This window comes from Mus pahari, chromosome 1 (genome assembly GCF_900095145.1).
Source record: "Mus pahari chromosome 1, PAHARI_EIJ_v1.1, whole genome shotgun sequence".
Lineage (NCBI taxonomy): Eukaryota > Metazoa > Chordata > Mammalia > Rodentia > Muridae > Mus > Mus pahari.
In genome coordinates, this window is record NC_034590.1 from 17,187,780 (window position 1) to 17,198,220 (window position 10,441).

General features: G+C 54.4%; 1 protein-coding gene across 2 annotated transcripts in view; it reads right to left on the reverse strand.

Annotated features, from left to right (window-relative positions):
• Positions 1 to 4,704: 4,704 nt before the first annotated feature.
• Positions 4,705 to 10,441, reverse strand: part of Emc10 (ER membrane protein complex subunit 10) — a 6,813-nt gene continuing 1,076 nt past the window's right edge. The window contains exons 2-8 of one of the 2 annotated variants that reach the window (XM_021198400.2): positions 9,715 to 9,787; positions 7,802 to 7,911; positions 7,136 to 7,240; positions 6,726 to 6,907; positions 6,539 to 6,632; positions 5,743 to 5,829; positions 4,705 to 5,550 (exon numbers count right to left, since the gene is read on the reverse strand). In XM_021198400.2, coding sequence (XP_021054059.1) covers positions 5,743 to 5,829; positions 6,539 to 6,632; positions 6,726 to 6,907; positions 7,136 to 7,240; positions 7,802 to 7,911; positions 9,715 to 9,787 — 651 coding nt within the window. In that variant the 3' untranslated portion in view covers positions 4,705 to 5,550. The remainder of the gene's footprint in view (positions 5,551 to 5,742; positions 5,830 to 6,538; positions 6,633 to 6,725; positions 6,908 to 7,135; positions 7,241 to 7,801; positions 7,912 to 9,714; positions 9,788 to 10,441) is intronic. The other variant, XM_021198391.2, reaches the window with a different exon arrangement.

A 10,441-nucleotide genomic window follows, 5' to 3' on the forward strand; every position in this document is an offset into this window, starting at 1 on the left:
GGCTTCTTAGGACTCACCTGCCTGGAGACCAACACTGCCCAGCATCTGCCGCCTGTGTGTCTGGAAAGGAGCTAATGGGACTCTGTCACCACCTGCTGGTACAGAGTGGAACTGCAACCCTGCTGTACTAGGCACTGCAAACTGTTCCCAATAAAGAACAGTTGGGGGGAGGGGGAGCTATGGACAATTCTGTAGAAATAAACATGTTTACTCCTAACACAGTAACCTTCACAGCCAGTGTCTTAGACAGGGCCTCATTCCGCCCAGGTTGACCTTGAACCCGATCCTCCTGCTGTCTCTTCCCAGTGCTGGAGTTAAAAGTCTGTCCCATCAGGCCTAGCTTCAATCAGATTCTGAGGATGGTCTAACACCTCTGCGTTCACACTGAGTCACTCGATCGTGAATGTCTACATTCCAGGGAGAGGACCCAGGTGGACCAGGGGATAGAATGGAAAACAGGTCTTTGATTATGCAAATTTCTGAGAAAAAAACAAAACGGTAGGTGGGCGCATGCCACAGTTAGGGTTTCTATCACTGTGATGAAACCCCATGACCAAAAGCAAGTTGAGGAGGAAAGGGTTTACTCAGCTCACACTTCAGCTTTGGAGTCAACTGCTGAAGGAAGTCAGGACGGGAACTCACACAGGGCAGGAACCTGGAGGCAGGCGCAGAGGCAGGCGCGGAGGCAGGTGCGGAGGCAGGCGCGGATGCAGAGGGCACAGAAGGATGCTGCTGACTCATGTGCTCACCATGGTTTGCCCAGCCTGCTTTCTTACAGAACCCAGGAGCACCAGCCTATCACATCGATCATTAGGAAAATGCAGCTGGACAGCTGGACTGGACACAGCCTTTAATCCCCACACTTGGGAAGCAGAGGCAGTAGGATTTCTGAATTGGAGGCCAGTCTGGTTTACAGAGTGAGTTCCAGGATAGCCAGAAATACAGAGAAACCCTGTCTCAAAAATAAAAATGCTGCTGGCATTTTCTCAATTGAGGTTCCCTGCTTTCAGATGTCTCTAGCTTGTGTCAAGTTGACATAAAACTAGCCAGGACACTGGGGGACAGCTAGAAGCCCAAGAATGGCCCCTGTTCTCACCAGAATGTCTCCCTGAGGGTAAGAAGCTTCCAGAATTCCGGGAGCTACAATGGGCTCTATTGGCCCTTATAGAGCCACATACAGTTAATATTAAAGCAGCTAAGGACAGGCTAATTGCCAGCCTGAGGCTAGAAGCCTTCAGGAAGAGAAAGCTTTCTGGGGAACAGAGAAGGGCATCTATGCATGGGGTAAGGAATGAGGGATAGCCCAGCCAGAGGTACCTTCATCTTATGCCTGAGGCCGTAAGCTGGGGAGGGTCCAGGAGAGAACCAAGGGCTGAGCTGGAACCAAGTAGGTAGACAAAGTAGGTGTGACAGAAGGATGGGGGGATGTCTGGTGCACTAACTATGGGCATCAAATGCCAGGCCAGGACGAAGCGGGCTGGGACTTTGTCCTGTTGGTCCTAGAAGCTACGAGGGGCAGCAATGAGGTCAGCTATGGTCAGCCCAAGATGTGATGGGCAGCAGGTGAAGAAGCCATGGGTGGGAAGGCCAGGGAGAAGCCACACTGAGGTCCAGTAGGGAGTGGATGAAGCTCTAGGTGGGTACCACCTGGCTACCTCTACAGCAGCCTAGAGGGGCAGAAATAGTGGGGTGGGGCCTGGGGCAGAGGCTAGATCAGTGACCATTTCTAAAACAATACAGAAGTCTCCACCCAGGGAGCTGGTGGCAAAGGAGGCTGCAGTCGAGGACCTAGGGACTGTCAGGGAAGCAAGGCTGCTGGGGCTACTGGTGGGAGTGTGGCCGAGGCAGGGCACGAGTCGGCGTGCACATGTGCACACACAAGCTCAAATCTTAAGTCGGCAAGTCATGTGGCCAAGCGTCCTGCAGATCCATGTGGTAAGAGAACAATGCAGGTGCACAGGGCTCCCTCGGCACCAACCAAGCAGACCAGGGACTCATCGGTGACAGGCTGCAAAGTAAGCTAGAGGCTTTCACACAACCACCCTGCAGGGACTGCTGCTGCTGTCTATGCAGACAGCAGCTGCCTCCCACGAGGTAGCAGGGAGCAGGGAAACTGGAAAGCTGTGTGTGGAGCTACTGCATCCACATCCCTAGACACCCTGGCCAGGCAAGGCACTCTCCAGGTACCAACAAGAATTGGTTCAGCTGGGAAGGGACGCCAGGGGTGGAGGAGGGGCCTAATGGAGCCAGCAGCTGGAACAGCACTGGCTGGTCAGAGCCTGAAGAGGAGGGTAAGCCAGCAGGTACGGGTGCCATAGCTCCACCCACTAAGATGAGGACCTGGCTCTGCAGGGGACTGCAGGCAAGATGTGTCTGTCACTTTCCAAAACATTCCACACGTGCACAGCTTTCAATTACCACAAGCGCACCCTTGCCAGGACCTGCGTGGAAGTCAGCTAACTACTTGCACCACTCGGATCTGGCTTGAACTCAGGTCCAGCTTAGTGGCGCCTTCACTTGCTGCAAGAGTGCACATCTTCCATACCCACCCACCCCGTCACCCCTTCCCCCCTCCCTGTCAGTCTTGGTCCTTCTGGATAGTTCCACTCCTGATCATCTATAAAATCTAGGAAGCCCAAATGAGAGGCTACACACGTACTTCAGCCAGGCTTAATTCATGTACGGGATTATCTCGTTGCATCCATTTTCCTGTAAAGGCTTCATGCTTTATGGCTGAGAAAAACTCTCTTGTGTATGTTTGCCCCATCCACTTCTCTGTCACTGGACACAGCATGGTTCCATGCTCTGCAGCCATCGGTGCAGGAGCTCTTCTGTGGAATCTGACTGCCAGGGCTTCAGGGAAACACCCATGAGTGGCAGAGGCAGGTCAAACCTAGCTGGTGTGGAAGACCTATCTCCAATTCCTTGAGACCTTTCTGTACTGACATCCAGAGAGGCTGGGAGAGTTTGCATTGCCACCAGCAGTGTGTAAGTGTTCAACGTCATACACACCCTCACCAGCACTTGTCTTAGCTGGCTGGGGTGGGGCAGAATCTCAGTATATGCTTTTGCTGTTTGAACCCAGGGCCTCCTCTGCCTGAGCCACACCCCAGGCCTCATGTCCCCAACAACCTCTGGACATTTATCCTCACTGTTTCTCACCCTTTGAGGGCAACCTATTCATTTCATGAGCGCATTTACCCACCGGACTGTTTTAACTTCTATTAGTGTTTTTAGTTCTTTATATATTCCGGATTGCTTGGCAGTGCTGGAAATGGAATACAGAACCTTCCTTACACATAGTGGGCAAGCATCTAACCACCAGACTACAACCCAGCCCAGAATCAGACCACGGGCTCAGATGGGCAGAGGGTACTGCCTGGTCAGTCTGGGTCTCTGTAGGAAGGCCAGCCTCTGGCCGACACCCTCTTGCTCAGCATGAAGTTACTGAGGGTCAGCTTTTATGACTAGCAAGGTTGGGAACTAGCCAAACTCCTGGGACCAAGGCTGTGTGTCACCCTATGGCAGTCTGAGCAGCCACATCGCCAAGGGACGCTGAGGGCATAAAGACCCCAGGAGCATCATGAGGAATGTCCTCTGTGAGGGATGGCGGTCTGCCTGAGGTTCCAGCTGCTGAACAGGTGAGACAGGTGACTTTTGCCTTTTCCCTGGCCACCCAACTGCCCAAGCTCACACCGAGGACATCTTTCACGGGACTGCAGCACTGTCATGAAACGTCCCTAATGCGCTCCTATCCCTTCTGCTGCTGTTCTGAGAAGCCACGGAACCCAGCAGGAGAAAGCAGACAGGGAGGGGTGGGCCTTTACCGTGCTGCCTGAGCCAGACTGCTGCCCTCGGCCTCCTGTCTACCCCGACATGAACAGCCTCCACCACAACTTGGCTTGCATGAAGTAAGCAGGCCTGTCGGGCCAGCTCCACAGGGATGAGGCAAAGCCTCTGAACCCATGAGCCTAACCAGCCCTCCCTCCCTTGGACAGCTTCTGTCAGGCACTCATCTCCACATCACAGATGTGACTGAGACTCCAGGTCACACTGGCCCCACAGGCAAGTCCAAAGTGCAGAGGACAGCCTTGGTCTTGGTTTTCTTGTTTGAGGCAAGAGTTTCACATAGCCCAAGCTAGCCTCAAACTTGCTAACTAGCCAAACAATACCACAAACTTCTGATCCTCCTCCCACCTCTTGGTGAGTGTGTGCCACCACTCATGGGTGGCTTATGCACTGCTGGGGACAGAACCCACAGCTTCATGCACATGAGGCAAGCACTCTACCGAATAAACCATTGGTTCCTTAAGACAGGGTCTTGCTATGTAGCTCAGGCTAGTCTTAAAGTCACTACTTTGTGTGGCTACTTCCAGGCAGCAACCGGAATGCTAGGATTCCGACTGATTTCGACTGTACCAACACAGGAGGTCCCAGTGCAATCCTCGTGTGAGGATGAGGGATATGAATGAGCCTGTGAGGCTGCCGGGCCAGCAAGCATAGCTGTGCCAGGAATGAACCAAGGAATGTGTCGGGAGGGTCAGGAACCAGCCTCCTCCCACAGTTCGGAAGGCGGCCTTGCTTTCATCTGCCCAGGCATCCCTCTGTAACATGCCCTAAGAAAGCCATTCAAACATAAACCAGGCGAGCCACAGCGGCAACCCAGGACGATTCACACGTACAGAAGGCAGGAAGCGAGCTGAATAGTGGCTGTTTAGGGGACAGTTTAATCAGCAGTCACACAACACAGCTGAGGCCGCACAGCCATCCCCATGCCTGCGGCGGCACATGTGCAAGAGCACGGCCATGCCAGCAGCTGTCAAGCTGCAAGTGCAAAACCGGCTCTCAAAACCTGCACACAAGTCACGAGAGTGTGCATTCACAGACTAACGTGGAGGCCCGCAATCCTCTCCTGGTGATGGATCCAGGCTGGGACATCCAGAGGCAGAAAGGATAGTGGTAGAAGTCACCATGGTATTCTGGGGCACCAGAGAGGGGGCCAAGAAGACAGCATGCCACATGGAAAGTGGGCTGGAGGCAGACCTAGCCACTAACAGCAGAGGCCTCTGGGCCACAGATCCTTGGCAAAGGGCTGCAGAGTGACAGTGAGGGGTGCACGGGGCCTGCAGGGCAAAGGCACAGAGGCTGGAGAGAGCTTGGCAAGTTCCCAAAGTGTATGGTGGGGTGGGGAGGGGCAGACAGAGGGACACAGTGCCACATGGTGGGACACAGCTGCAGTGCCCAGGGCAGCCAGTGAGCTGGCTGCAGGGAGGTACACCTAGTCTCTCAGTCAACAGCATGAGAGAGAGGCTCGGGACAGAAAGAGGGACTTACAAGAAGGCCAGAGGGCTCACTGGAAGGGACAGCCTTCCATATTCATGCAATAGGGAGATGTGGGGACAGGAACTCCTTCTTGGGCTGGCTCTGGGGGGCTCTAGGTGGCACAGCTGCTCACCGGCTGCTGCCCCCGCCCCCACCGCTGCCCTGGCCCCCAGCGTCTGGCGCTCCCGACATCATGAGGAACAGCACAACTGGAATGATGTACATCCACTGCAGGCAAGACAGGTGGACAAAGAGACGAGCAGAGAGTTAGGGAGGTAAGTGATGAGGATGGCCCAGGGCCAGGGCCACAGAGGGGAGGGGCTGGGTCCCCTAGTCACTACAGGCAGGGCCAGGGCAGGGGACAGGAGGGACAGGAGGGCATGGGCAGAGGGCAAGGCGGGCAGGGGACTGTGTCCTCACTTAGGCCTCCGTTGGCGCTGGCGCAGGCCCTGGGGCAGCAGGACGCAGGGCTGTGAGCAACACGGCCCCCCCCAGGATGAGGTGCCACTGAGGAGGGAGGGAGGCAGGTCAGCAGCCTGGCCATAGGAAGGGCCAGCCCTCACGTGAGTGCAGAGATGCCAGGGCTAAAGTTTGCCAGACCTCAGTTCCTGAAACGGGGGGCTTCTGAGGCCCCTGGGGAAAGGGCTTGGTTCAATGCCTCCAGCCTCAACACCCACCCAACTCTCCCCTGAGCCCTGCTGGCCTTGCCAGGTGCTCACCGCCAGTCTCCAGCCTCAAGTGATGGAGGGCTACGTGCAGCCAGCTCCTCAGGAGGGTCTCCCCCTCCACACCCCAGCCCCACTCAGGAAGCCTGGTCATTGCAGACATCTCAGGCTGGCAGGCTGCCCATCTGGACTCCTCTGCACCTCCACCTGCACCCCCTGCACCTACTCAGGCCACCTGCTTCCAGGCCCTGGGCCCCTCTTGGGTTCAACCTATTTAACCCCCTCACTTCTCTGAACACGGGCTGCCCCTTCCCTCTGGCCCTCCGGCCCTCCGGCCCTCCTGCACGCATGCCCACAGTGTGCCTGTCCACACCGCTCTGCTCCCAGCAGGCCTGGGATGCCTGTACCTGCAGATTCCCAGCCCAGCCCAGGCTATTGGGCTTCTAGAGCCACTTAGCCCTGGACAACTCCTCAGGTGGGGTCCATGGCCCGCAGCCTCCCACCAGAGGCCACATGCAGGCCACCTCAGGGGGTCAAGGAGCCACACTCACGTATTTGGCAAAGAAAGACTTCTGCTCCTGAGGGTTCTTGGCCTTCTGGGCCTGCTCCATCTCCAGGCGCTCAATGAAGGCTGCAGTCTCGGGGCTAAACATGGGAGGGAAAGGGCAAGGTAAGGGGCAGAGCCAGTACCTGGGCACCTGAGGCAGCCAGTGGCCCTGGTCTCCCTCCAGCTCTCACCCTGGAGCAGTGCTGGGAGGCCGCAGCTGAACAGATGTATTGAACAGCTCCAGGTCCTCATCTTCCACCTCGAAGCCCCGGCAGCCCCCAGGGTACACCACCACGGACAGGCCCACCACATTGCCAGCCACATCCACGTGTAAGGTCAGCTGGTCCGAGAGGTGCGATTCCACCAGGGAGCACTGTGGAAGACGGGTGGGGTGCAGGTGGTCAGAGAGATACCCAGCTCTACCGCGCTCCCCCACAGATGCACAAGCATTCTCAGAAGCCCAGCCCCGCCTCCAGGTCTCTTGAACCATCACCGACTGCAGCAGTTCAATTCCTCAGGGCCCCACAGGAAGGGTTCTGAAGGCTGGGGACACTGAAGCAGGCAGAGATGAGGATGCGGGCAGTCCTCATCAGTGACTTACCGCTGGGACGAAGGAAGACACATGGCTGCCAGCTTCTGAACCATCAAGTGTCCCAGGCCGCCTTGGGACCCGGACCCTGTAGAGGCCATTGACAGCAGCCACATCCTGCAGGTTAGACAGTATCCCATGAGCTGGAGTGTAGCCCACCAGGCTGGTCAGGAGAACACGCCCCCAGCCTTGTCACAGCACCTCCCACAACCCCTGGCTAACAAGAACCTGCCCAGAACGCTTCCCACACGGTTGTCCTATCCCCGGAAGAGAAGCCACCGAGGACATCACCCACCACACCAGTGCACCCAGCCACTCCTGATCCCCACACCAAACACACCTAAGCCAGGTGCTACACACGGCTGCAGTGGGGGCAGCTGGGACCGAGAATCCCATGGAGAGCAGGCAGGAGCAGGGAGCAGGCCTCTTGCTACCTTTCTGCACACAGACGGCATCCAGGCACAGGGCCACGACAGCAAAGCAAGTTTCCCTGACACCCTCCCTCACACTGGGCAGAAGTAAAACTGCAACACGGCAGCTTCTGGTGGGAACGAGGACAGAGCCCACCCCAGACAAGGCTGACACTCGAAAGGAGCCTGCTGTCTAATGACAGCTGTTCTGGGCTCTCTCGTGGGGAAGGCTGGCTTAGCTAGGCGTCAAGCTCACTGGGGGCCTCACCCGGAGTCGGCCACGCTCCTCCTCACTCAGCTGTCGCTGTGTTGCCGACAAGGTGCCATCCTGCTGGTTCCAGAGCAGCGAGCCACGCTTCTGGAAGTTGGCTCCATCACCTGTGGGGAGGACTGGGCTCATTTACAATCGCCAACAGCATGACCTGGCCTATCTCGGTGCCAGGAGGCGTCTTCGCCTACCTGTCTGCTATTAGGTACCACACGGCCCCAGGCCTAGCTGTCACAAGCGACCAACTCTATTAAGGAGCTGCGGGCAGAGCTAAAGGCTAGCTAGTCGGGCAGATGCTGGGACTGGCCCAGTTCAGCCTTCCCTGAAAGAGGGGGTCTTGGGGTGCTGCCGCCCCAGACCTCTTTCCTCTGCAGCAAAAAGGGCCAGTGCTCCCACCGCTGCCTCACAAGACCAGCTAGGGCTATCTGAGGGGGTGGAGGCAGGACACGGGTCAGAGGCTAGGGAAGTCTGCTCTGACATTCCTTCTTCAGCTGACCGGGTTGTTCCTACAGACCTGGGGGCAAGAAGGAAATAATTATATACACAGAGACATGCATATATATATACTCATGTGTGCATGTACGCATATGTGTGTGCACATACATGCACATGCGTATGTATACACATGCATGTGTCCAGATGTGTACATGTGAGGTTAACTTGTACTGAATTTTCTTTTATAGAAATTCAATACAAGTTAGCAATAATACAGATTATGGAGGGAGATCCTGTCAAGATTGACAGCTGGCCACATGAGTAAGAATAGGCAGGGACCCTGATGGCTAGTTTCAATTGCCAACCTGACACAATCTAGAATCACCAGAAAAGGGTCTCAGTGAGGGATGTCTAGGTCAGGCTGGGCTAAGGGCATATCTGCAGGTGAATATATTGATCACATTCATTGAGGTAGGAAGGCTCACCCACTGTGGGTGGCACCATTCCCTAGGTTTGGGCCCTGAATTATATTGAGTGTAGAGAGGAGGCTGAGTGTAAGCAAGCATATGTGCATTAACTCTCTCTGCTCTAGGGCTGGCGAGATAGCTCAGCAGGTAAGAGCACTGACTGCTCTTTTGAAGTCCTGAGTTCAAATCCCAGCAACCACACGGTGGCTCACAACCACCCATAATGAGATCTGACACNCNCTTCTGGTGCATCTGAAGACAGCTACTGTGTACTTATGTATAATAATAAATAAACAAATCTTTAAAAAAAATTCTCTCTGCTCTGGACTATGTATGAGATATAACCAGCTGTTTGAAGTTCCTAATTTGACTCCCTTACTATGATGTAACTGCAACTGTAAAAGAAAATTAAATTTTAAAGGTGAAAACCACAAGAAGACCTTCAATACCTATATAAGCAGGCAAAAACTGTTTTGTTCTGCCAAGTTAAGGCAACTCAAAACAATCTGTGGGCATCTGTGTAAGCAAGTTATGAACACCAGAGAAAATTCCAATTAATCATAATAAGAAGATGGTCACAACTCTACATTTTTGGGTGGGAGTCACTAAGAACCTATCTTCCAGGCAATGGAATCAGTGACAAATGGCTAGTGGGTACCGAGAAGGCTGCCTGGCATAAAATAGTTTCTTCAGCCATCACACATGTACACTTATTATGTGCACATGTACGCATGTATACATATGTGCCTGTACATATGCATACATATGTATGTATGAGTGTACGTGTGGTATATGTGTATATACTTATATATGCATATATATGTATATGTGTATGTTTATAATTTTCACTAGCAGAAATGCAACCCAGGCCTTTGGGCACACCTGGCAAGCACTAAACCCTTGAAACCTTGAAGCCACAGGCATGGGCAACTAAAGACAACTTCTCCTGTCTGTGCTTTCGGCCCTCGCCACCAAAGGACATGCGTAAGGCTGAAGACACATTGATCTCACCAATCTCAAATGAATGCTCCAGCAGCAACGCCACAGTGCCACAGCCCTCAGCTTCACGGCCATCAGCCCCGGCCTGGAGGGGAGACAAGGACCCCAAGTAAGAACCACGCACGCTCTGGGCAGGGCAGAGGACAGGCTGAAGGACAAGCCTTCCTCGCTTCATGCTCACATCCAACCACAGGTGCCCTGCCCAGGGCTGCCTCTCATTTCCACAGCACGAAGAAAACCCTAAAAGCTGTTATTCTCACGCCCAATGCCGGGGTCATTATCTTTTGGTTGGTTTTTTTGGTCTTGAGAGTCTCAGTGCATAGCCCGAGCTAGCCTCTGATTCACAATTCTTCTGCCTCCACCTCCTCGTCCTACTACTACAGGTAAGTGTACCACCTTGCTCTGCCCCCAGGTCACCGCTCAGCTTTCTGTTCAGGAGTTCACAGGCACCGGCTTCCTTTGCACATGCTAATACCAAGCCCACTTCTCTCTGGTCCATCCTAGATCCACACTTTCTTTCCCACGTTCTGAAGCAGAGTCTCACTAAACCACTCCCAGACTGATTCTGACCCAAGATGATGCCTACGTCTGCTGAGCGCTTGGGATTACACATGAGCACTGCCATCAATTCAATTTCTTTGGTTTTTCTTTTTTTAATTTCGTGTATGAGCCAGGGCGTGGTGGCGCACGCCTTTAATCCCAGCACTCAGGAGGTAGAGGCAGGCAGATTTCTGAGTTC